Source organism: Drosophila yakuba, chromosome 3R, assembly GCF_016746365.2.
Source record: "Drosophila yakuba strain Tai18E2 chromosome 3R, Prin_Dyak_Tai18E2_2.1, whole genome shotgun sequence".
NCBI classification, from domain to species: Eukaryota; Metazoa; Arthropoda; class Insecta; order Diptera; family Drosophilidae; genus Drosophila; species Drosophila yakuba.
Window position 1 is genome coordinate 23,469,184 of NC_052530.2, and position 27,963 is coordinate 23,497,146.

The window sequence follows — 27,963 nt, forward strand, 5'->3', positions numbered from 1 at the left end:
GACCGAGCCGCCGCCGTCAGGTGTTGTGGTTTTTGCGAGCCGCGATCGAGCTGAGTCTGTTTTCGTCTGCCTGGCAGCGCGGTTCTGGAACGCGTAACGATCGCATAGTATCGCATTGCCTCGTCTCGACTTCAAAAGTCAGTTTTCAAACACGGGACTCAGTTCGCTGGATATACATACAATCCGATTCGGTTCGGATCGCGGTGCGCTCCCTGTTTTTCCACCTGTTGCAACTAATTTGGCATCGCTTGTGCAACAGCGCGTGCTGCCGTTAAAAGCGCGTTTGGAAAGAGAATTTATACATTTCGAAAGTGGCAACTGCAGAAAATACAAAATAGAAAACCAAAAGAGATTGAGAGATATATCCCTGTGTGCCAGCGAGAGGAAGATTCGTGTGGCAGATTAACGAGCCCTCTAATTAGACAGCAATTTGTGGAAATCCACACTCCACACTCCGCAATCGAAAAGCGAATTCGAAAATCGAAATCCGTGGGCGTGGGATCTGTGTGTTGTATTGTGCAGCCAGCAAATCGGTGAGTCTTGAATTACATGGGATTATAACCAATCTGCTCTGGTATCCGTATACCTGGTAATCGTATGACAAATGCCATTACGTATGTGCTAGGCAGCGGTGGTGCTTGTAATGGTGGTGCTGCTGCTGCTAATGGTGGTGGTGGTGGTGGTATCTATGCCTTTCTAAAAAAAAAAAAAAAAAATACCCAAAACGAGTTGGATTCGCTCCGCAGGTCCAGGAGGGGCCGACAAAAAGCTCATAGTCAATTGCCAGCACACAGGCATTTACGAAAAAAAATGTGTGAAATTTCATTGAATTTCCCAAATATAATACACAAACAAACCAAGTCCGGCAATTGGGAAATAACTCATTGTTTTGCCATTGCAATGAGAGTTACGGCTGCCAAAGAATCGATAATCGCCAGTTGGATTATTATATTACCGCCGTGGTCTTTGTGCATTTCAAACGGGTTTGCATACGAATATTTGGCCAAACCCAAAAAATAATTGATTAGATTGGGAAAAACATTCATTACTGCATACTGGATCGAGAGCAGTTCGATCAATATTTAAATTCCCATTTAGCAGCTCACTAATTGAGCAGAATAAATAATATTATCTGTGACATTTCGTTTTACAATTCCGTGAGTAATTGTTCTGGCCATAATATCTGCTGGCTATAAAAGAAATGAGTTAATGCTTATATTTATGATGTTGTATTGCCTATATAAGTATATACATATGTATCTTTTTTGCCACCTTTGTAAAAGAAACGAAAATGCCAGAAGTGGAATTAAATATTTAGAAGATTTGCAAGAGCTTTCTGTGAAATGTCGGAGGATTTCCAAATTCAATAAAATTGTCATGAATTAAATATTATTATATTACGTAAATCATTTTTAAGCCATGCAGAAATGTGCAATTTTACTCAGCTTTAGAAGCCATTTAAAATCCGGATTTAACAAGTGCATTAAGCGATGTAATTTGGAAATTAAAGTTCATAAAGAATTTAAAGAGTGACTGCCCCGAAGCCCTTTAAACAAACTCTCTCGTTGGCCAAATTTAAATGGCAATGAAATGCATTCAATGAAATATGCATGAGAAAATCATGTCGTGCTGCAATGAAATGGTATATAAAAATCGATTTGTGTGCCACAATTAAATGGCCCTCAAGGATGCAATTAAAGTATCTACATAAGTATCTGTGCTGGAAAAACCCAGCTAAAAACTCTTTAATTGAGGCACGAGAAAATAGTGCTAAACTTCATGTCATAGCGATTCAATTAATTCGCAATTTATCAAAATACTCGTAGTCGGGGGCATTGTCAGTGCCAGGGCTTTTTGATGCGGCCAAACATATTTCATTTGTCCACCACAAACAACTGCGATTCGGTTTCGCATTCGGATGGGGATTGGGATTGAGATTTGGATGTGAGTTCGCAGGGGATCCGTGGGTGGATGGATGCCTTCTGATGGCGTCTGCTGGCTCTGGTGCCTCTGGTGGCCATGTTCCATGTTCAGTGGGCTGACGAGGGGCGTCAAGTGGAAAATAATCGATGATGTGCCCGGGCACAATGCAAACATTGAATCAAAGTCAAATAGCATTAAACTTTTTGAACTTGCGAGGCGGGGCGAGCCGAAAAAAAATGAAATAATAATAAAAGTTTGCCCGCCTTCCAAGAGGCGTGAAGGCGCACACAAAAAAGTTGGGGTTGTGGAGTCTGCGTTTTCCGGGCTTTTTGGGGACTCGACACTGCAGTTTTGGATCTCCCTTTCCAGAGATTTGCAGGATTTTTTTTGTTCTTTTTTTTTTTTGGAATGGATAAGCGCAGCGTTGCGCAAATATTTGACAAATCCCGCGAAAAGTCTGCTTATGTTGTCACCTCGCCTCGTTTTTTGCCATTTCTATCTAGCCAGCAAAAGAATGGAATGGGATAACTGGGATGGGATTTGCAGTGTGACTGGCACTGGGCCAGTCATGCTGATTAGGATTGCACCGGAAGACACTTGCCACTTGCCACTTTCAACGTGCGACAATGTTTTTGAATTGAAATCCGAATCGGAATTTGCATGCGAATGCTAGCGATGTAATTTATATTTCGCACTTTGCGCAGTTTTCATTTCGCACCGCGATGTTGTTTATGCAATTTGGCCAACTGCCTGCTGAATGCCAAAAGGAAAGCAAACGCCTCAGACTTCAAGCTCCCGGCTAACGAGTGCAGGCGCGTGTCTGTATCTGTATCTGCAACTGCACCTGTATCTGTATCTGTATCTGCATCTGTATCTGTTTCTGCACCTGTATATGTATCTGTATCTGTATCTTGTGGATAGGGTAGACCCCTCCAGATTCCCATATAGCAGGTGAAGGCGAACGTAAATGCGCCAATTTGTATGCACGCAGCATTAATCGAGGGGTAATCCGGCAGCGATGCATTGCAGCCAGTTGAAGCCCAAGCCGCATTCGAACCCGAATCCGAGTCCAAAGCCAAATCCAAATCCAAAGCCAGAGCCAGAGGCACTGCGTTTCGACCTGGCCAAGAGGGGCTGGCATTACGTGAGATGTGCAATTGCACGAAATTGATTTGCAATCGATAAATGTGCGAATATTGCTTCTGCTGCGAATTAGCAGCCAAACAGCCAAACAGCCAAAACAGCCAAGCGTCCAAATGGCCAAGATAGCCAAAGGCGCTCTTCGCCTTTGCATTTTCCAGGCGTGTTTAAGTATGCATAAATAACTCATCGACCGCCTGACCATGAATTCAATTGGGAACATCTTCATTTAAATTGTTTAGTAGCCGAGAAATGCGGCTGAGTAATGTTTGCATTGTATCTGCATCTGCATCTGCATCTGCACCTCTGCTATCTGCACATTTTTTAATCTGTCAAGTGGCGACGTTCCTCTATGGATGAACCATTGATAAGAGGTTAACCCAAACAGTGCAATTATCTGTATATTTTATTGGTGCATCTGGGTGGAGGAGAATTTAAATTATATTGTTGCTCAAACTTCCCATGTTAACAATATTAATACAATTCGAAATAAATGCAATCGCTTTCAGGCATATGAAAATCGCCCCTCTTCTATCAAAATCGCCGCTTGGCCTGTGTGTGTGCTCACGCTTTGTGATGCAAAAATTGAAAAATCAAACACAAGGAAAACCACTCGAGATTCAGCAGTGCAATCGATTTCCAAAGCAACATTGGTGTGGTGTGGTGGTACTAAAGCAGTTGTATTGGTAATATTGGTAGCATTGTAGCCACTGACAAGGTCAGCACTTTGGCTTTTATTTGGGGCCCGGCGGTTGTCGCATTCTAAGCAAATCGCAATTGCCATATAGCTATCTACTAGTATATACTTGTATATTTGTTAGTTGCTCGTTGTGGAATCGTTGTTGAATCGTTGTGGAAATCGTGGCCCGGCCGTAATGCACGTATTAATCTTGCCTCGCTTCTTGTTAGATGTGGCGTTGTTTTTGCGGTGGCAACTTTGCTTTTGGCTTTTTGCTCGCTGCTTTTGCTTTGCTTTGGCAGCAACAAGTGTTTAATTGCGATAAATGCACCTGACCGCCTTGAGCCTGAGCCTGAGCTTGGGTTTGGGTTGAGACTTCGACTGACTGGATTTGGGCAAGGCTTTCTGGTTCTCTCAGAATCTTTGCTGCTTTTTCCACCTGCCCACTGGCTAACTGGCTAACTGGCTAACTGGCTAACTGGCAAACTGGCTAAAACTACGCGAAAAGGTCAACACAATTCGGCGGCAGACCAGCGGCATTGAACATGAACGTGGCCCGAAACTCTGCACGTAAAGTTGCCAATTTTTGTTTGTTTGTTTGTCAACGTTTGCAGCCCAATTAAGAGCGGACCCATAAATTCAGCATGGCCATTTAAACATAAACCCTGACCGTGTACATCCTGTAACGGCTTTTTAATTATGCATGTCGCTATGAAAGCGTGGGTGCTTTGGCTCTTTGGCTCTTGGCACTTGGCTCTTGGCTAAAAGGTCTGCCAGCCCAGTCAACTGGGTCATTACCATGGCCTGACTTTGATCTCCTGCTGATGGGGCCGTAAAAGACTTACTCCAACAGGTTGTAAAGCCAGTGAATTGTCTTGAATGTAATGTGCCATAAAGACATAAATTACAGTTCGGCCCAGAGACGCTGAATATGCTACAACTGAGATGGTGGCTTAGGTCAGGCATTTGCTGCCGCTTATTTCTGCGTTTTCAGGAGCACCTCTTCACCTTTGGTGGCGTCTTAGTTAGGATGGGGCATCATACGAGTTTGTGCCTCATGTGTGGAGGAGAAAGAGTTCCTCTTTCATCCATAGAATATTCAATATCTGCTTGGGTTCGGCTTCCATATTAATGTATACTAAATTACCTAGATGGTGTAGAGCCTGAGTATCCATTTATTTTACTTATCATTCAGCTATGCGGAAATATATCAGACATATTCTAGGGTCTTAATTTCCTTTTAAATCGCATGGAAACCCCTTGTAATCTTGAGTTCAAGCGCAAATGCACTTGATGACAACTTCATAGCTCAATATTAATTGAATTATTCCAATTGAGATTTGATTTGCGAAGTGGAATATTTTTGCCAGACTTTTGGCAAGTCATCTTAACCGAGCTACAAATACTGAAAAATGATTTGCATCATTTGGCAGGCAATAAACTGTAAGATTCGCTATTCGTTTTCAATCGAAAGTCACGCATGCCGCAGCCAGTGGCTCGAATCTCAGCCCACTTCCACTTCCACTTCCTAGAGTTGCAGTGGAGCAGAACCCTAAGGTTTAACCCATTGCCGCCCAGTTAACCCATGACTCCGGCGGTGAGTCACGGATGGGAGAGCTCTGCGGAATCGAAATGTAAGTGCGAATGCAGAGTGCGTGAAAATGAGTAATAAGGGAAACATTGCCACAAATTGATGCACTACGCAGTGCTACCTTTAATTGAATTATTAATTATGTACCTTAATGAATGCGTAATTGAATAATAAACTACGTGCACACGCCCCCACAATTGTTGTTCGCTTCGGCTGTGGAATAATTCGCCTTTTTTTTTTGTTTTTTTTTTTAATTTTTACACTTCTCTCGACCAGCCAGCCACCAACTGCACTGTTAACCTTTTAACTTTTGTGCACCGAAACCGAACCAAACCGACCGGGGCGAACCAATGTTTCGCGTAGTAAACATAAGTTGGGGCTCATTAAGTAATCACATGGAATATTCCCGCAGCCAATTAAACCAAAAAGCCGCAAGAGGGGGGAGCTGGGGGGCAGCGGGATTGGGAGTTCGCCGAGATGGATAGACAACATCGCTCACTGGCGGATACAGATACATACTCGTATAGCGATACGGATACAGATACAGATGCAGCTGCACTTGCAGATGCAGATACAGATACAGATGCGAGTGCAGCATGCAGACACCAGATACAATTAAATTCGATTCAGGAAGCATTTATGCAGTTTGCATACATTTAATATATGTATACGTATATGCATGTGTGTGTGTGTGTCTGTGTGCCGAAACATATGCATATGTATTTCCCATTCGATTGCATTTTTGGCCAACACACACACACATGCAGCCCATAAAACTGCAACTGAAGCTTCTTTGACGGAACATTTTTAAAATGCATTGTAAATAAATAAATCGGGAATCTCTTTGAATGTTTTACTGCTGCGAGTGGCACTCCAACTGAAATTTCGGCGGGATAGATAGATAAAATGCGACTCTCAGTGAAGAACTCATCTCAAGAGAGCATTGTTCACTAAGAAAATTATAATTTATATGATATGATATAATTTGTATAAATGTGACAAGAGCCACATTAAGTCGCATATCGCAGCATAGATTATGATTTCCCATCGACGATTGGCACACAATTGTGCTATTGTTGATTTCGATTGCGTAATGCTCGAATGCAATCACCCAATTACAGAAATCAAATAAGTCGGCGCACACACTTCCTATAAATCAAAGCGCATTTCCCCATAGCTTTCGATGCCGCGAGCCACACATTTTAGTATTATGTCAAAAATAATTCGAAAATCGTAGAAAAGCCGACATCCTTTGTTGTTGCCGTTAATGTTGATGTTGTGCATTTGTAATGAGCCAGCATTAGAGCAATCGGCTCGAATTGGTTACGTTGTCCCCCAGTTCAACAGTCCGCCCCACTACCACCACCACCACCCACTTTTCCAAACCGCCCCCCGGACGGCGGACAGTTGCACCACACTGGGCAATGCTGTAAAAAACAATTTGCAGACAATTTTCAGTGTTTCAATCAAACAGGTTTGACATAATTTCAGCAGCTAGCCCCACGTAGAAACGTTGCCAACCTGACAATCGCAGTGGCATTTATTTGGGGAACGGGACAAGTTTCCAGACGTTGATAAACTGGCCAAATGCTACCATCCCGGCTCCTCCAGTTCCACCCGATAAGCAGTTCCAGTTGCAGCAGCTTCAAGACTTGGCCCAGTCCGGCGGGCATTTGCCATTTTGTATCTCACAGATGCATAGATACGCTCTCGTACGTGGTCCGTTTTACACTGCTGCCTTACTTTGTGGGGGATTTTCGGCTCCGGTTTGTTGTCAGTTTGCACAACTCATGGCGCACATGCTGAAACCCCTTTATTTTGCGTTTCCCACTTCATACGGTGCGTATGAGTACTATTGACCGTTGTCTCACTTTCCTATAGCTTCTCGATTTGTAAGCCAAAGCTTTGCCAAAGCTGACCACAACTAACTTTCTGGCTAAAAGCGGCAAAATAAAAATATGAATGGGCACGGAGCGATACTAACTAAAAGCCAACAAGTCGCTACCAACTGCCAAATAAAAGCATATGGAACGAACACCAGGAACAGTGGTCAGTAAATTATTCTATTTATTTTGGGTATTTTCCAATATTTCTCTAGTAAATGGCATATACGAAATTTTGTAGTTTCCGAGAATAACTTCCAGCTAATTTATAGCCAAGTTAAGACACAACGACAAAGCTTGTAGCTTAAAGACAAATTTAATACATTTAAGTGTCAGCGACCATAGTAAATTAGTTTTTGTTGAATACCTTTGTTATTTTTTGTCACTTTAAGGGGCGCTATAACAACCATTTCATTTAAATTGCTTAAAGTAGCTGTAAGTTACATGTGTATATTATATTTGGGTACAAGTTATTACCACTAGTTTTTTTTTATAGTTGATCTAAAACTTTAACTACTCAAAATACTTTTTTGATATGAAGTACAAAAATATTTTACGATCCTTGTTCAATGTTCAATGTTCCCCAGATTTCAGACCACTGCCGCCCAGTTCCTTGTTAGCTCACACACTCGTTTGCATACGACTTTTGTGCTGTGGTAATTTGTTTTAAATATTTGTTTAAAATATCAAAACGCACGTACGCTGGCCAACAGTACGTGGTATCTAACAGATAGATGTGAAAATAAAAGTTGTTTGCCCGGCCACTTGGAACTGGGAACTTGGAACTGGGAACTCTCGGAGGTGTGGTGCTGGCCCACTGAGGTACTAGATTCTCATGGCAACCCAAAGACGAGGAAGGGGAACACGTGAAATTATGCCCACCGATATGGCCAACCGATCCGGACCTAACGGGTTCCGCCTACGTGCCATCGATCTTGCTGGGAATCCATCTGCCTTACCGATTCCGATTCCAATACCGATTTAGATTCGATCCCAATTCGAATTCGTTATGATTCGATTCGCAGGCGGTGACATTGTTATGCATTACGCACCCGAAAACCAACGACGAAATGCGACGTGTGCGCGGTTTTGGTTCCTGTGCCACGGTTACCAATTGCGACCCAGTCCCAGTTTCGAAATCTCCCGGCTTTTTCCACACTCTACGTGACAGCATTTGCAGTGCGACCTTCGCGTGGAATTCCATATGGAAATGGGCGAAGAAAGCCCTTAATTTTATGTGTGATTTCTCCACCATCAGTACATTGAATTGGTATAGAATTGATTTTAAACTGCTTCCGTACTCTAAACTGAAATGCAAAGTTCAGGTGCGGACAAGGCCGCAACCACAAAATTGGTAGCAAACAGTGGGTAAAATAAATATACGCACATACTATACTACATCCCCATCCCAGCGGACTTCCTACAATTAACACTTGAGTAATTCGTTGGCTTAGTGCCCACTTTCATTGTCATGTCGAGCATGACCGACCGGTAAGATGAAACCGAACATCGATTTATTAGGTAATGTCTGACCATTGATTAGTCAGCCGGTTGAGCGATTTGCCAGGAATTAACTTTCCATTCACACATGCAACTGCATGCACTTCGTCATAGTTGATGCATGCAAGCGATTAAGCCCATTACAAGACTCCTCTGCCAACGGCCCAGTTGCATCGATTTGCGAGTGGCCAGAACTGCTGTTCCACTGACCAGTGACCAGTGACCAGTTTCCAGGGAAATGCCCTGGGCCCTGCAGCTGAAGCCATCGATGGAGCAGGAGCAAAGCCAAAGCCAAAGCCATGGTCAGTGCGGATAACATGGCGATCATAACCGTATGCAAAGTGCCTCCGGGTGCTTCGATTCCACCAACCAGCAGCCGCAGCAGAGAAGCTGCAATAAAATAATATAAAATGGAATAAAACAAGAGCGAACCAAACAAGGGAATCTATTGCCAACACGGCAATACCCTAATCAATTATAAAAATAAAAAATTATAACAAGCAAACAGTGCTCAAAACAAAGCTCTCCAGTATAAAGTTGTATATACTTATTTGTAAGAATATTCGATTAATGATGAGTAATCATAAAAATAACACTTGGAGTCAAGAACCGCCAATAGCAAACCAGTTTCCTTTTTTGTTTATGCACAAAGACAATCGTTTTTAATCCTACAGCTTAGCAGTAATTTTAATAAATTGTTGTATTACTGTAGATGTTTCTTGATATATGTATGTTGCTGAACTAGTTTGAAACCCCGAAGTAACCCTTCATAGACTATCGTTGGCAATGCATGCAGACATACGATATTGGCTATATGATGGAAAATCATGAAATCAAAGAGGCAGCGGGACCGCAAAACATGAAATCCAAGGAACAGAATGAGCCAAAGGATGAGTGTTATGTGCCATTGGAGGGGCCTTTGTGGGTTCGAACTTCGAACCGAGTGAAAGGCTGCTGGTCGAGGGGTTCTGGGCTCATCGAGACAAGAATCTAGCCCATGGTACACTTTAATTCTATAAATATATGTGTGCGAACACGCGGACTGACTGATTTTGCATTTAAGTCTCTTGTTTTTTTTGCTGTTGCTGCGACGGCGATGTTGTTCTGTTGATTTGCACAAACAAATTTTGTCAACAAGATTAATGCTAATTGAAGTTTTTCAACTCGCCTCGAATCGCAAGTCGAATCGAGTCGATTCCGAAGTCTCTTGTTCAATGAAAGTTTTGGCCAGGGTTCGCCTTCAGCGGAAGTTTGGCCAAGTGCGAAAAGTTACCAACCGAAACGACAACGTGCTGATGATGATGATGATGCTGATGCTGTTGATGATGCTGTTGATGATGTTGATGATGCTGCTATAACGACGATAATCTAATGATTTCTGGTGGATGATGCTGGTCCGCTTGGATAATGATTAAGTAGTTGGTGTGATGGCTGCTGCGTCAGTTGATCATGACTTTTAATTGGTGAATTTCTCGTGCGAGATTCCATTAATGACCAACTAAGTGACCAACTAACTAACTAACTAACTAACTGCTGCACGGGGAGTGTCTGCAATTAACAACTGCCAAGTGCCCCAACATTGAACTCATGGAGCTGCTCTTGGAATCGCCCCGCTCCAATTATCACCTGGCCAACTCCCCATCACGTCCACCGTCTGTTTGTGATTACGCGTTTTTATCGACTTTTGTGGCAGCTCCGGTTTTGCTCGGAGAACATTGGGCGGGATTGGAGGTCTAGGTCTAGAGGCCACTCTAGAGGTTGCATCCATTCATCCATTTAGATAGTGCCAGCGAAGATTTAAGATGTGTGACTTGCCTAATGGAGATGCCATTGAAACTGCTTAAGAAGTCTAACAAAAGAGTACTTGAACTTGTGAAGTTGTTTAGGTGCATTTATATTTTAAATTACTATCAATGCTGCTGACACACAAACCAAAAGCTGAGCCAAATAAACTCATTATATAATAAATATTAATTTCGGTTTTCAAATGATTTCATTCCACTTTTGGTATTGAATAAACTTTATTGAACACTGTAAATATGTTTACGATAACGCTCATTTGGTTTGAGCTTTCATGACTGAAACATTTCAATTAGCACAAATTGGCTTTTCAAATTAAGATGGTTATCTAGTTAATTTTCCGAAACGGAATCATAACGAAATAGCCAACCAGGAATTAATCAATTCTCCACGAGTAATTTTGCACTTTTCACATTGACAATTTAAGTGCTCCTCAAAAATTCACTCTGTTGCGGATCTGAATACGCGATGGCTTTAAAATCGCATTTGTAGCTTTCTGCGCATGAAGGTTGAGTGCGGATAAAGTTAATATATCAGCTTTAAAAGCGGTCACCAAGGGCGCAGGACATGGATGTGAATGTGGATGTGGATGTGGATGTCCTGTATCCAGCATCCAGCATCCCGGATCCGTGTCCATTTCCATTCCCATCTTCGATTGCATTTGGCTGGGGGATTCATTCAATTTCCATTCGTCATTCAATCGGGCATGCAATTCAGTTATGAAAACCGAGTGCTGCGTATTTATTTTGTATCTGTGTGTGCCTGCCTGGACCTCTCACACACACACACACCAATGCACACACTCAAATTTGTTTGCATTTATGAATATGTATCCCGTCATAGACTCATTTTTATGGGTTCCTTGTTTACTTCTTTATTTCGATTGCGTTTTTACTACGATTTTTCCTCTTTTTTCTCTTTTTTTTGGGGGGATTTTCTCTGCGTAGCTAGGCCCTATAAAGCAGAATGTGGGCGTGACCCATCAGGGGGGCGTAATGCACACTCACACACACACACACGTAGACTAGAGCAAAGCGAATGTTTGGCCAACGTTAGCTCCCCATGTAATCGATTTAATCATAATCCAGCTTTTACTATTTATTGTTCTGAGTTATAGTATAAATATGTATGCGGGCTGCATTAATACAAACACAAAATATTATCCCTCCTGCTATTGTTGTTATTTTTCGCTCCGCTCCTCTGCGCTTCGGTATGATTTTGTTGCTAGCTGACTTTGGCTCCATTGGAGCATATTTATGGTTATAGTATGCATAACTGGAGGCAACCATAAAGTAATAATATGAAAGCGACCGGCCCACCCCTCGCCGCCCACTTTTATCCTTCGTCTACTGTTTCATCGCAGGATTTAAGTGGGCGGAGCACGGAATTCGGGGGCGTGGCACAGTGGGTAGTGGGTAGTGTGCAATCATTGATTTTGGTTCAACTTAGTTTTTCTTATGCAAATACGCCAGAGCATTTTCCATTCTTACCCTGTCCGCACACTAGCCTACATATATATATATATATATGTATATATTTATAAATTTGTACATGTATGTGTAAATATATATATCCTCTTGAGCTGTGTGTGTGTGTGTGCCAACGGCAGTGGGCAGGATATTGAAATATCCGGTTTACGCTTAAGTATTTATTAAAAATAAAAAAAACACAAGCTTGGGCTTTGAATGTGATCTGATCTGAGACCCTTGAAATTGTTTTTGATTTCAGTGTTGCTATTGAACGGTCTACTTTAATTTAGTTTCATTCAGGCGGGTATCTTGCTATGATTAGGTTTCAATGGATGTTTAAATTGCTTTTGGTTGTAACAAAAAAGGATTCCCACTTGATAAGCCCTAAATGCACAGCACTTCATTTCCCTTTCATTTGCCACATTTTTTATTCACCTGCTTCTCCAATTGAGCATAAAGTCATTTAAAATTTATTGAATCAAGTGAGCTTTGTTTGAGTATGGTAAAATTTGGCCAAGGAAAGCTTATCAAAAATCAAAAGTACATAAGCCCAGCTGTGTCCGAAACCAACAAAATTTAATTTTCCCAAGCCCCTTAATAAATTAATTGTTTAAAATTAGTCAAAATTGAAGGCACATTCGGAAGAGCTAAAAAGTTATAAAAGTTCCAAATTACCTGGCCGTAAGAACCGAAAACTCGCCACACTTTCTCCGCAAACATGCAGAAGAGATCCATGAAAATGTACTCAATTTAAATGCGATAAACAAATGTATATTCCTATGCTGCCATCTCCGGCAGTAACTTTCCCAAAACGGATTTGGTTGAGAACAATGTTTGCATTTGAAATAAATGAAGTAATAACTTTTATGCGATGTTAAACATTTTTATGCAGTCCGCAAACAGTGCGGAGGGAGCATTTTGCTTTATGGAGATTTTTGATTTGCAACAAGCAAAATAAATTGAATGCAATTTGTGGGCAGCATAAAAATGAGCCAAAAATCCATTCCGCCCCCGGTCATTTTTTGGGGGCGTGGCGGGTTCAAGCCTGTGCTCGCTGGGTTGAGTGCATGTATTATCCACAAAGTTCGTACATAATTACATGTTTGAAGGAAACTGCTTGTGGCCACACGACCAGACACAATTTTGCAATATTTTTTTTGGCTTTTTTTCACTCATGTTGTGGGTGCAGCAGCCACAAAAAACAATAACTACAGCATTGGCAATCACATGAATTAACAATGGGGTAAAATCTCAGAACGGGCAATAGAAATACAATGGACGAGCAGGAAAAATGGGCAAAATTGTCCGAAAAAAAAAGGGGCAACAATTTCGCTTCGAGGGCAAAGGTCACCCCATCTGCAAGAGATAAAAAGTAATGAACAAATTGCTACAACAACAGCCAGCACTCGTAAAACATCTTTGTGCCACTTTGTGTGTGGGTCAGTGGGTCGCTTATTGTTCTTCATCTTGGTCTGGGTCTCGAACTGGATCTGGGTCTGGTTCTGGTTCTTGTTCCTTCCAAATTGGTTTATTCGGGTGCTCTTGGGTTTATTTTGGTGAGGGGGTAACTACACCCGCAGGCAGTAGGACTCAATGAATTGGGCGTCACACAAACGGAATCGAGGAGTGGCAAAGAAGTCATCGTTTAACAGAGCATAGCAAATGATTTCCTACGAAATTTGTCACACACACACTCACACACAAAACAATCCGCATACATCTGTATAGCCAAAGTTACAGATACAGTTACAGCAACAGCTACAGCTACAGATACAGATACTTTGACAGTGCGCAGATACGACGAGCGGGGGCACAAAGGCGTTGGCTGAAGGAGGCTGGTGGGGCAACAGTAAATAACATGCACAATGCCAAGATAAAGTGGCAAATGAGCAACACCAACAATGCCACAATGGCAGCAAGTACAGCGAGCACAACTACAACAGCATCATCAGTGAATATCGAACAAAAGCCGTCGTACGTGTTAAGCACTCATTGCTGTCAAACATGCCGCGCACTTGACGAAGAAGAATGTTGGCCGCGACGTGTGGGAAAGCGGGATGGAGCTGCAACACTTGCGACTGATGGCCATCATAGCCAGAGATGCCCGTAGTGCGGCGTAGCGGCACTCAGATCATATCCTTAGACATAAGAAGCTAAATATGATCGCTTTTTCGAACTCTTCGGCTTAGTAATTGTGTGTAAAATATTAAAAATCTCTGCATACAACAACACACAGTGAACAGTTGTTATACACTGAAATAAAATTGAGCTGCTCAGTCTGAGAAACTGTCACGATCGGCGAAGAAAGTAAGCCAAGGTCTAGTCTGCACTTCCGTAGTTTACTGTTTAGTAATACTACAATATTGTTATGTGATAAAGCCAACCAGTCACAATACTGTGTTTAACTCAAAGCCAATGTTCATAATAGGAACAGCATAACCATTGAAACTTAAGTTTAGTAAATAATGATAAGCCTGATCTTAACGTTTGGCAGCCAAAAACCAGCTACAGTTGAGTACCCTTCAAGGATTTGGGAGCCACAAAATATTAAAAAATGATTGCTTCGTTGTGCAGGACAAAGTGCTCAGCTCTGAGAGGCCACAGCCACACCCACACCTACACCATGCCACCAACCTCATGCCACAACGTGGAATCCTCGAATCCACGCCCGGCCGACACGCATACGCCCCGTGTGACGCGACCGACACTTGAGCCGGCAATCAGGCTCAATCGCTTGGGCCAGGACGACGGCTGACGGACGGAGGACGAAGGATGCAGGACGAAGGACGAAAGACGAGGAGCGGAGCTTGCAATCTGGGGCCGGCACTCACACATTCGCACGTACGGGTTGGGGGCCGCTGGCTGGAAATGTGAGCTATGCCAGCACAAACAACAAATATAAATCGTTAACAATAAATAATCGTCTATGGGAGACGACATTTGTTGCTCCGTTTTGTTGCTGCTGGATTCCTTTATGCATTTGTAGTCGTATTTGTAACACAATTGTTTATGCCACTGCGGCTTGTTGTTCCCATCGCTTTTGTTGCTTTGTTTTTATGGCCAGTCCAGCATCACCCACCAGCCACCACCCACTGGCCCCTTCAAGCTTCACAAGCCAAACAACCACCCACCACCCACCGCCCATCGCCCATCAACTGGGCTATGGAGCATAGTTTATTGTTATTTTATTGGGGAGGGCCCCTCTTTTAGGCTTTCGCGTGCTTTGTAAATAATTCGTGCTCGGCGCGTTTATGACGTGATTTCTTAACCGTTTACCCCGCCGTACTCCACCCCCTCTCCCACACCCTTCCCCACCCTGTAAGTGGGTCGAGCCCTTGCCACGCCCCCACACTTTAGTAACAGCCGCATGTCGCATGCCACTTCGAGCTCAAGAGGCTGCAATTTCAATTTGCGAAGAATTTCCATTATGACTCCCCACCCCCCTGCTACCCTTCACGAAATTGGGTATTCCTGAAAAGGGGAATTCCATTAGAATATGACGAGATTTGGTTGGTGAAGTGAAAATAAATAAATAAGCTAAACAGTTCGAGGAATTTAAATGAAGTGAAATATTGTATGGTAAATATGGTAGATGCTAAATAAACAAACATGTAATGGGTATGTGCTAGTCCACACAGCACAGTACTTTCAACGTTTTTCATATGTGACTGCATTTCACAAAAGCTTCAACTCTTCCATGCTTTTGTTTTAGTTTAATTGGAAAATATCATACTTTATTTATATGTATGCGGCAACAAAAATCAAAATTACATTCAATTATAAATTACGCGAATTGGAGCAGTGCGAGGGAGACGGAATCATTGGGGGAGAGGGTGATAGAGATAGCAATTGAAAACGATTTAAATGTTTGCTTATTTATTAGCGCATAAATTTGTTTTTGCATAATATTTTTTGCTGGGGCCTTTTGTGCATTACATGCCAAATGATTGTTGTTGCATTGATTTTTGCCGTGATTTTCGCGATTATGGCAGCCAGCAATAAAATCGCGAATGAAGAAAAAAATAAACCGATTAATTAATATAAATTATAGCGGAGCGCATTTAATTTATTTATATTTTTTGTATTCGCTTCGTTACTTTTTTGTTAACGCCGATTTTGTAATGTCGTATTGCTGCAATTGTTGTTGTCACTGATAATGAGCGAATTATGTAATTACAATTGGTAATAGTGTGCGTGTGTGTTAGTGGGTGTGCGTTTAGGTTTTCCCCAACTGTGAAAAACTGGCCATAAATAAACAGGTGTAATAATGGCGCAACAAACAATCGAAATTAATTTAGAAATTGTTCACTGCCCATTTTTGTTCATTGTTTATGGGATGAAAATTTTAAATTAACCTTATATATTCATTATACGCGTTGCAAGAACGAAACCAATCAAATTAAAATAAATCATAATAAAAAGCAATTAATGTTTAATTAATGAGAATTCAATTAATCGAACGGCCCGTTTGAATTGTTTTACCTCTAATTCTGACAGACTTTCAGTTAAAATTATGCCATCTCTTTAGCTTATGAATTCATATGAATTATGAATATGTATTCATATTTTCTCAAAATAAATTGGCCCAGAAATTCTGTAAAATCAGTATGTGAAAAATTGTTAAAATGTAAATTGTAAGTTAAACAGTCAATAGAGTAGCTTAGTTCCCATTCGGTAGCCTGATAAAATAAACCATTTTGCTTTGAGTTACTGACAAACTGTCCCTTGGGGTCAAATCCATATTTAACTGCACTTAAACCCCATTTCGTTGGATACATTTTACCAAAAGCTCTTTGGGCCATCATTGGGTGGTGGCCAGTAGCTTTGGTGGCGTGCAGATGAAGACTGGTAATTTGCCTATTCAATTTGGCTTTGATTGCCGCTATGGCCATGCGAAAATGCGAGTATGAGGCAATTGCTTGGCAATATTTGACTGGCCAATACATAAACGTTATTGCCGGCCACACACCATAACCGAAACTATTTGGTTAAACGCTCGAATTGGCCGGCAGCTCAGGTGTGGCTGGGGTATCGAGTTTGCCCCAAAAACAGGGCATCGGATTGGGGATTGTGAATGGGGGATGGGGAATTGGGATCGGAATGCAGTGGTGTATCTTACACATTTGTGACGCAGGCGCAGCTCCTCCAGCCGGAAAGATATCAGCCGATAGCACTCGCAATATACTCGTATAGTCAAGGAGATATCTGTGCGAGATCCAAGACACGTAGCCCCGCAAAGTTTCATTAATTTAATTGCCGCAAATGTTTGTCACTTGTGTAAGATTTGTAATTGGATATTCCGAGTTCGCACACGTTCTGCTCGAAAGATACGTGTAATTAGCATTTTCCAGAAGCTTTTCGCAGATGGAAAGGGGAAGGGAGGGTCGAGTGTCTAGAAACCTGCAGTTTGCTCAATGCAAACATCGGACGTCGGATAAAGTCGTTAAGACACCGCGTTTTCGCCAACAATAGCTAAACTTCGCAGTTTCCCATCGACTGACTGCAATTATACCATCGCCGACCCACTAAGTGGCATCGCACACACATCTTATCCAAAGGTCGTTCTGGGCTGAAGGTTCGAAGGAAACAAAAAAGAGAAATGGGCGGAGTATGCCCTAATCCCTGCTTAATGGGGTCTGAAAGAACCCCATTCAGATCTCATTGGCCAGATTCATTTGAGCAGATGTTAATTGGCATTGGCTGCCATTATGCTGTTATGCTGCCCGGACGGACCGCCATAAACTAGATGCTGTCACAGACCACTCAATTTCAATACCATTGCGGCTCATAAAATGACGCATCAATATAATCAAAATTATCATTACCACCAGCATTGAGTGGCCTGGGAAATGCTAGCCTGGCCTGGCAGCAGCTCCGAGTTGGGGAAAGCGGGAAAGCGGAAAAACGGGAAAAAGAAAAGCGGTAGTCGGGGCGAGAAGCCGCAGCGGCCACGATGCATAAGCGACATAAAAACTATAATCAATATCCATATCCATTAGCGTTATCGTATCAACGAACTCGAATAATAATAGCGTACATATGTACGTATGTATCGATGGCTACCGCAGACGCAGCGAGGACACGACTACGTGGTCCACTGTCTGTTGTCCGTTGTCCGTTGCGCGGACATCTATACGGACACGGTTGGCGATACGGACACCGGCATTGCTACTGGATACGATGGCCATGCCCATGCCGAGCTGGAGGATGACACCCCGTGGTGCTCCTGTCTGCCCGCCCATTTGTCTTCACGTAATTATCTTTTAATAGATTTAACGAACATTTTTCGCACCGACTCTTTGCTTGTGTGTCAACTCAGTGACAACAGCAAAAGCAACAACGGTATTAACAAATGGCAAAGAATGAAATCGGCTGAGAGAGCCTGCGGACATCAACGCACTTTAAATGCCTTACGTATATAACATTATTAAGTTTAAATAAACTGAAATTAATTGGTTAGAATTTTGTGTGAATAACAATGACACTATGCGAAATTATTTCTATAACTATTTGTTTTGCGAGTGCAATGCATAGTAATTGAACGTGTTATCTGATATAATCGCAGTAATTATACAAGGAAAATTGCTTGAATAATCTTTGGAAACGCTGTGTTTGCTCTCCAAGCTATTTGCATTGTCAGCGGTTTGAAAGCGAACACTTGAAGATGCCACCAAATGCGGGACGCAGTCATGGCCACTTGGCTTAAAAGGGTATGCCCGGTGCATCAGTGGGAATATATATGTATATACTATATAGCACTATAGTCCCGACTCCGGACTCGCACCCAGACCCAAACCGAGACCCAGTCAGACTCTCAGACAGGCCAAAGCCAACGGAAGTCGGAAGTTGTATGGCACATGCGGTGGTCGTGGCGGTTGCGATGGCGATGGTGATGGCGATGGCGTCTGCACCACTGGTAATGGCGATGCCAATGAGGCGAGTGCTGGGTAGGTGGGCGGTTGGTGGTCTGATGCTCCTCCTGGGCAGCTCCACACGGTGATGATGGTGGCGAGGGCGTTGGCGATGGCGATGGCAATGCTTGGCCATTTCCATTTTATGGACTTTCAAACTGTTGCTGTTAATTATTTCTTCTTCTTTTAATGTGGCCACTGGTGTTGGCCGCAGTTCTTACTTATGCCCCCCCTTTTGCTTCCAGGACCTTTTCTCGTCCTGTTAACGATGTTGCCATCGCCTCCGTGGACTGATGATGATGCCGCTGATATTATGCACCACTTTCCCCACTTTCCTCTTTGCATTTCGCGCTCTTGTGGCCGTTGTTTGCACTTTTCCACCATTTTACACTTTATTACAAAAGCATTAAATAAAATTTCAAAGCGAATGAGTCTCGTCAAAAGTGTTCGACGGGGGTTTTGGGTTTGGGTTTTCCGAGGCCGGAAAATCCAAAGGAAAAGCGCTGGAGAAGCGGGGGAAAGTGGGCAAAGTAAGCCGGAGGTTCTGGTGTAATTTTCGATTCGCATTTGGGTGGTGCGAACTGAATTCCATGGAAATAAGCAAAGTGGTGCAGTCGTTGATTTTTTGTTTGCTGTTGGTCGCGTGGTTCTTGTTGCTGTTGTAGCTCTCATTGTTGCAGCCGATGTTATGTTGTTGCATTGCTAACCGGGCTGATGCCGCCCCACACCACCCACTTTTGCGCCCACTGGGCTGCACTTGTTATTGTTGTGGTTCATACTTTTGTTTTTCGGCCCATTGTTACCCCAAAAAGTTTTTCGCGTTGTTGCTGTTGCTGCTGCAGCTGCTTTTGTAGTTGTTGCAGCAGCAGGCCGGACAACAACAACAACTACAAATACCGGCAGTCTGGTGCACCGCACGCAAACAAGCGCCAAAGTAAAAGAAGTACCAAAAGCAGCAACAACGAGCCACTCACAGTGGTTAAATATCAGCGCCAAAGCCTTCACGAAAATAACTTTAGGTTATGAAAAGTTCCGAAAGAAAGAAAGAGCCAACTAACTTTTACATTTGGAAAATATGCTGGGGAAAATGCACTGTTGCAAGGGGAAAGAAAATGTGTCTATAAAATTGGTAAAAACTTCGTATATGAGCGTTACCTTAGTATTGACTTATTAGGTAAATATACATTTTATATCCAATTGTTAATCAAAACATCAATATTTTTATATCGAAGTAACTAATTGTGTTATATACAAATAAAGTATTTTTGGTGGTAAAAAAAAATGTGTTCATTTTAGAATACAAAAAGAAGTGTAAAGTTTAATAATACTTCAACTTCAAAGGATTAAGAATAATAAGAAACAATAGATTGTTTTCTCTTTCCTTCAAGTTGATCTCACATCCACGTTTTTACCCACTTCCTTGCCCAATTTGCCCCACTGTGCCGAACAGTTTCAATTAGCTGCGCTTCGATGTGCATTGACGATGGAGTTTCGGTGTCGACAACTGAGTGGACGGCGGGGTAAGCACGGTGGGGTGATGGGAGGGGGAGAAGTATCTGCGGCTGATACTTAAACAATGTATAAATTCGTCTACAAAGTCGCACCCCTCCAACCGCCCCCGCCCCTTGCCCTGTTGCCTTTGCCCCTTTTCACTGCGAGAAGTTCATTCAGTGCGTACAGAACGAGTACCTTTCGTAGCTTTTCTGTTGCATGGAGGAATGGTTGGCTGGTTGGATGGACGGAGTGACGGAGAAACGGACAGATGGACAGATGGACGCTCTGTGGTCGCCAACGTGGTGCAATCAGCTGCAGTGGCTTTATGGCCGCACTGCCAGTTAGCCAGCTAGTCGGGAGTTGGGTTGTTTTTCACTTTTTTTTTTGGTTTCTTTTTTTTTTTTTTTGGTGGGCAGCGAGGTGGAGGGGCTGGCAGTACTAGGTGATATCCACTCAGTTGAACGGAGCTGGCAGGCTGGCCGGCTAACTAAGTGTCCCTGCCCGCCCCGGGGAATCCCCGCTTTCTGTCATTGGATTGCAGTGCGCTGCTTTCGTCACTCATCCGACTGAGTGAGCGCCGAGCCAAGCGCGAGTGGTGTAAAAGCTTCTCAATTGGTGTGAAATGCAACACCCAGCGGCCGTCGAGGAACTGCATCGGATCGGATGAACTGGCCAACTGGCGGGTGTGGGCAGTGAGTAGTGAGTAGTGGGTTAATGGGTAATGGTAAATGGTAAATAGTAAATGGGGGCTCGGTTTCCATTTGCAAATAAGGCAGATATGGGTTAATTGTGCGCCACTCTTTGACTGGCTTGAAATAATTTAATTTCCATTTTCATATCGAATTCGAGCTATGACGGTCGCTTTGTCATCACAGCCCTTTGCCATCCTTTTGGGGTCCTTTTGTCAGATTTCGCCCATTGTTCATGGCGCTGTTTGTTTTCCGCGCATTTTACACGCAGACAGTGCGCGTCGATGTTGTAAAGCGGTTGCAAACATAATTGTATTTAATTGAAATTAAACAAACGTGTTGAGTATTCGTACTGTTCTGCCACTCATGCATATAATTTTATTATCAGTTAAAAGAGAAAAATTATATAAAACGAGTAAAGTGAATAAAAATTATCAAACAGCATTTGATACAACCTTTAAAGTATTTCAAGGCAAAAGTGAAAGTACTGGCTAGCAATTATTTAAATGAGGATAATGACTGACCAAAGTTATGTAGTAATTAATATAAATACTGACTTTATTTCATGCGATAAGCGCCTTGTAAGTTTTTAATGATCCCACCTGGATATCCATTTACATGGCTAATTAACTGGCACCCACAATTATATCAATAAAGGTGAATTCTGACCTTAAATACCTGTTGGGTTTTGAGCGGAATTGCTGGTAATACGATGCTGAAACGCACTGTACGTGCTGTTTGTTCTGCTCCCGCTGCTTTTGTTGGTTGAGATATCCGACTGTGGAACAATGCCCTCTGAGCTTTGATTACTTTATCATTTTCGTTCCGGATTTCGCGACTCAAACGGGGTCTGCCTTTTTCGAAAAACTTAATTCAATTGGCCGCTGCCTTTGTTAATGCTGCCCAGCCTGTAATCACCACTATTAATATGTACTAACCAAGGCATTCGGTTTTTTAGCGTGGCATGTGCGCATTTGAACGCAAATTTCAGGCGTCATCGAACTGCCAATGACTGACATTGGACACTCGCAGCGAATTGGAACTGAAATCAAAATAATTTATTTGAGTTTAATTAACAGGTTGCATTGGCCTGCAAACGAGTTGGCTAAAATATGCGCGTCCAGTTCGAAATCTGCCTTAAATCGCTGCTTACTTTGGTGTAAATGAAGCAAGTTCAAAGATGCTCTTACTCATTTGTTATCGCAGCTTCAGCATAGTTGCGTTGAACTCATTTTGCGCTGCACTTGCTTTTGAAAATTTGAATTTTATTAAATTTGAATCGAGTTCAGTTCGCTTTGGTTTAGTTGGGTATTATAGCTACCTGGTTCTCTGTGTTTTTGGCCTGTGTCAACAGGTGCGTCTGGCACTTCATTAGGAATTTTCCTGACGCGCTCCACTCTTTTCTCGCCATCTCCATCACGCCATCTCGCTCTGGCGTACTATCCCTTTCTCTGTTCCGCTTGCCGTGGTCTGCCAGGAGACGAACAAAGTTTTAATTAAATTTCGAGCTTTACTGGAGCGAAATTTACTTATATATATTTGATTTTTAGTAGCCAAGAAACAGTCGCATGGCCACCGCTTTGGGGCTCTTGTAATTGGCTTTATGGTTTTCGCTTCCCATTCATCTAGCTCGAATTAAAGGAATAATTTCCCGAAACTTCTGTTCACTTTTCCGGAGGGGGGTGGTGGTGAGCTGAATGGGTGTCCAGATATTCAATTAAGGGATTATCTGTGTCGCTGAAAGGGAATGGAATCGTACTTCTTTTCACTATAAATTTCGGTTTAAAGTGGGTGGCACGTTCGCCTAAGCGGTTTAACAACTGATTAGTAGCTCGCTTTATATAGTTAGAAATTCTTTAAATTTAATGAACTTACGCGATCTGCTTTACTTTACTTGAATTTCCTGTTTTATGCCCCTATGTAATCCCATTTATTTTCTCTTCCTACAGGCAATTAGAAATCATTTACCTCGGTCGAGATGGATGATCCCAAAATAATGAACATCATGAACGGCATGAAGTCGCTGGAAGATCATTGTCAGCTCATAAACGATGTGAAGGGTGAGTGGCCACAAAAAAATAATACAAAAAATATATATGTATAAGCCAAGTGCAAACAAAAATGCGACCCAAGATCAAGTACCCAAAACGCAAAACCCCACCGCAAGCCAGGAAAAATAAAAGGCATTTATGTGAAATATTACATTAGCGGGGGATGACTGCCTGTGGGGCAAAGTGTCGAGTGGTGGGAAGGGGAAAGGGGGGAGGGGATGGAAAGTGAAACCAGTCTCAAAAACAAAAAATTTGTTGAAATTGACAAATTATGTGACAGACTTTTGTCAGCCGCCCACAGAATCCGAAGAGCCAACAACAATTGTTGACAATTCACTCAAAGTGGGGGGGAAACTCTCTTGTTCTTGCTGTTGTTTTTCATGCTGGTGGTGCCACAAAGTGGGTGCTGCTGTTGTTGTTGTTGCTCTTGTTGCTTCAGCTGTTTGGAGTTAGCGTTGAACAAATGCCCCAAAGCGCTCGAAGAGCTTTAAACGCCGCACTCGAAACTCGCACTCGAGTCACTCCAAGTGAGGCTCAATTTCGCCGCGTCCACGGAACAATGATGCCCTGGGTAGCTGAGTGCTGTCTTTCTGATGGCTTTTGGATGTTGTTGGGTGGACTTGGTCGAAGGGGGCTTTCCACATTTCCACATTTTCAGCTTAAGGCTGGTGGGTGGGGGGGTGTACGACGCGAGGCGCAGCAAAGTGCGCTCGAGTTGCATTTAAGCCAATTAGCATAGGTAAACAAAACATTTGAGTGAGCCAGCCAAGTGCTTGTGGTTGAGTGCGGCCTCGGGCCAGGAATTTCCTCCAAGGAGGGGGTGGTGGTGTGCTGCCATAGTGGCGGCTTGCCTTGGGACAGGAGTCATGTGGAGGAGCTCGGTGTCGGGCTCTAGGTGTCAAGTTGTATTTGTATGAATGTGCTTGTAATGCCGCAGCCGATGGCAAATGGACGAAGATGAAGGGCCGGCGGCGGCACATCCTCCCAGGCAATGTTGCATTTATTATGCAATTATCAAGTGGCAATTGTGCACGGGTATTGGGATCAGCGGAGGGGATCAGTGTCTATGGCTCCCAGTTCTCCAACTGACAGTGATTTACGCCCGACGATTGGCAATTAGGCAGCTCGAGACGGAGGCTAAGGCGAAGTGGGCCATCTTAAGATGAAATGCCATTCAATTGAGGTATGTGCAGAGCCCTGGCACGCGGAGATTTATATCTAAAATTGAAAAGATAAATTAAAAAACACAGAATATCTAATTAACTAGCTATATACTCGTCCTAAGTATGCATCTTAATTAAGAATAATAATTTGAATAAGTGTAATACTCATACATTGGCAAAGCAATTAACAGTTCAGATTATAGCTAGGCCATAAACTAGTTTATATTCTAAATACCATTAATGAAGTACCAACCCTTTTTCTGCCAGTGCAATTGGCCACACACGTGTAGCATATGCAACTGTGCGTGTGCGGGTATTTTAGGCGTGTGTGCGTTTTAGACAATAGATGAATGGCTCGACGAGCTGCTAACTTGCAAATATTTATGAGTGGCCCAGCAAGTGGCAGGCAACGGCAACCGATGCCGCAAACAACAATGTGGGCAGAGATGGATGGCCTCCACAGGGGGAGGGGGTGGCACAAGGTGGAGGGAGGGGGGATGCAGGATTCCTAGAACCATTGGCAGGCGGCGTTGAAACGTCAAGTGTTGTTGCCGTTTTGGCACTTTGGCAAAAATGCAGTCAGGAGCTAACCCTCGTGCCCTCCCAACTATTTGAGTGTTTGTGGCTCTATCCTGTCGTCCTGCGATTGTGTATGTGTGTGTGTGTGTTTGTATGTGTGTTTGTGTGTCTGTGTGGGGCGTGAATTATGCGGAATTGAAGTGGCATTTGATGCGCATTTAAATTCGTGACGGAGCTTCAAGTTGGTGGCAAACAAACCGAACCGAAGCGAAGCCAACTGAGCAAACAGATGGTTTTTGGTTGGGTTGGGAAAATCGGGGAGGGAGGAGAAGGGGCAAGGAAGGACGCCCCACTGAGCCCACCATCAATGATGCGCATCAAATTGGCTAATTGTTTAATGACTGTTTGCATTGATCTCTTCCCCAGACGAGTCGCCCATGCAAATGTTCTACAAGGACAAGGGCGTCTTCCTCACTGGCGGCACAGGATTCTTTGGCAAAAGTAAGTTCCACTCGACTCCCAGTACGTGACTGGAATGCGAACCACATACTTACCACATTCCATCTCATTTCGTCTCGTGTCCCCCCAGTTATCATTGAGAAATTGCTGCGCGTCACGGAGGTGGGACAAATCTATTTGCTGATACGCACCAAGAAGGGCAAGGATGCCTTCGCCAGGATCGAGGATCTGTTTAATGATCCGGTAAGTGCTGGTGCTAATTGTTTTCTCCTCGTCCTGACCAACTAATTTCAATATCTTACTTGGTACAGGTATTTGCCAAGATGAAGCAGGTGAATCCCAAGTACCGCTGCCAGATCACCATCATCAGTGGCGACTGCTCGCTGCCTGGACTGGGAATCAGTGCCGACGAGCGGGAGACCATCATGGAGAATGTGAACATTGTCCTGCACAGTGCGGCCACCGTGCGATTCGATGAGAAACTCAAAATGGCCATTGCCATCAATGTGCACGGCACCAAGGAAATCATTAAGCTGGCCAAAGAGATTGTTAACTTGAAGGTGAGCTTGAACTAACAGATATTTGTATTATAATTAGTCGGAATATTAACATATAATATATTTAATTGGTAACGTTGCCAGGCCCTCGTGCACGTCTCTACAGCATTTGCACACTGCAACATGCGGCACATCCAGGAGAGATTCTACAGTGGCACCATGTCCGGCGAGAACGCCTTCAAGCTGAGCGAGTGCCTCGATGAGCACACCCTGAACACCCTCACGCCGACCATCATCAAGGGGTATCCGAACACATACACCTTCACCAAAGTCCTGGCCGAGAATGTCGTGCAACAAAGCGCTCAGAATTTGCCAGTTACCATCTTCAGGCCCGGCATTGGTAAGTTCTATTCTCCAATTCCATTTCTATACAACAGCTCAAAAGCATTATCAAATTGCATTACAATCATAAATACATTAACTAAGGTGCCGCCCATGCCATTAAGTTGTAAGTTGTGCAACAAGTTTGTATAGTAAAATTAAATAATACGTTCGCATAGCTTTCAACAGTCATCGCTCTGTAATAAAATCATTCATTAAGCCATTTACGTGCTTAGCACTTTTTTTTCTCAATATATTAATGAATTGCTGGCTATCTTGAAACCGGTTATTTGAGGGCGCTTAGCCATCTACGTACAAAAGGTTTAAGATCAAGTTTTGTACCGATTAAAATATGAATTTAAAAATAATTTTTGGTTCTTTCACAGTGATCACCACGTACCGCGAACCGATCACTGGCTGGATCGACAACATGTACGGTCCGTGCGGAGTGATCGTGGGAATTGGATCCGGAGTGCTGCGCGTTTTCACGGGTGACATGGACAACAAGGCGCACATTGTTCCGGTGGACATGTGTGTCAATGCTCTGTTGGCCAGTGCGTGGGATATAGCGCGAAATAAGTAAGAGCAGACTTCATATACACTAACTAAAGAGTATAGCTAATTAAGTAAATATTTGCACGAGCAGATACGAGACTCCGCCGATTTACAACTACGTGCCGGATGCAGAGAACATGGTCACCTGGCGGCGCTACATGGAGGATGGCTTCGAGTACGGCTGTGACATCCCGATGCGGAAGTCCATCTGGTATCCGCGCTTCACCATCGTGCCGCACATGTGGCAGTACCACATCCTGTGCTTCCTCTACCACACATTGCCCGCCCTGGTCATGGACGCCATCATGGTGATAATTGGCAAGAAGCCCAGGTGCGTTTACAATTTATTTCATTTAAACATACTGCAACTACTTGAATGGCTCACCCACAGAATGATGAAGATCTATCGCAAAATCCACAAGCTCAGCAATGTCCTCAAGTACTTCAGTTCAAACGAATTTCGATTCGACAACGATAATGTCAGAAAACTCACGGAAAAGCTAGATGACCGGGATAAGCGGCTATTCGCCTTCGATATGCGCGATCTGGACTGGACCAATCTGTTCCGCGTCAGTCTCTACGGACTGCGTCTGTATGTGGTCAAGGATGACCCCAGCAACATCCCGGAGTCCATCAAGCGCTACGAGAGGTAAGTACTTCCCCATATCTGAAATCTATACTTTACACAAATATATCTCGTTCTAGATTGAAGGTCCTGCACTACACGACACTGGCTGTTTTCTACGCGTTAGCTGGCTGGGCGCTTTTTGCCCTGTTTAAGCTCTTCTTATAGGATCCTTTAACTATATATCTTTCGTATCCATTGTAGGGCATATCTTCTACTCCCCAATCTTTCGGTCAGACTCTAACACTTTCGTTTCCAGTAGTTGTTAGTTATAGTTGTATGTATCGTATATATCGTTTGTATGTTTGTACCATATCCATATGCCTATAGTCATATGTTTGAAACGCTTTATCCGAATCTTGTATAGCTTAGTTCGTACGTCTCTAAATGTAAATTTGCAAAAGTTGATGGCGTAATGTGGATGTAGATGATCAATTACAAGTACAATAAAAACTGCTTCACATTTTGTTTGGGAAATTTTACAATCTTTTTATTGGTATAAAAGGGACAGCACAGTTGGCCTGTATTTGATAATTAAAAGTGAGCTTTCAAAATGTATCTTATGATTACAAAAGTGGGTCAAGTATTGAAACAAGTTGGAAACCCTTGTTCGCATAGAAAAGCATATTAAATT

At 43.1% G+C, this 27,963-nt stretch overlaps 1 protein-coding gene across 1 annotated transcript; it reads left to right on the top strand.

Moving 5' to 3' along the window:
- Nucleotides 1-52: 52 nt before the first annotated feature.
- On the top strand, nt 53-27,806 carry LOC6538116 (fatty acyl-CoA reductase wat). Its single transcript, XM_002098615.3, has 10 exons — nt 53-533; nt 23,029-23,139; nt 25,239-25,313; nt 25,402-25,514; nt 25,583-25,831; nt 25,913-26,168; nt 26,536-26,728; nt 26,796-27,035; nt 27,096-27,353; nt 27,410-27,806. Exons 2-10 carry the CDS (start codon nt 23,058-23,060, stop codon nt 27,495-27,497), a joined length of 1,554 nt encoding a protein of 517 aa, XP_002098651.1. The 5' UTR covers nt 53-533; nt 23,029-23,057; the 3' UTR covers nt 27,498-27,806.
- Nucleotides 27,807-27,963: the final 157 nt, after the last annotated feature.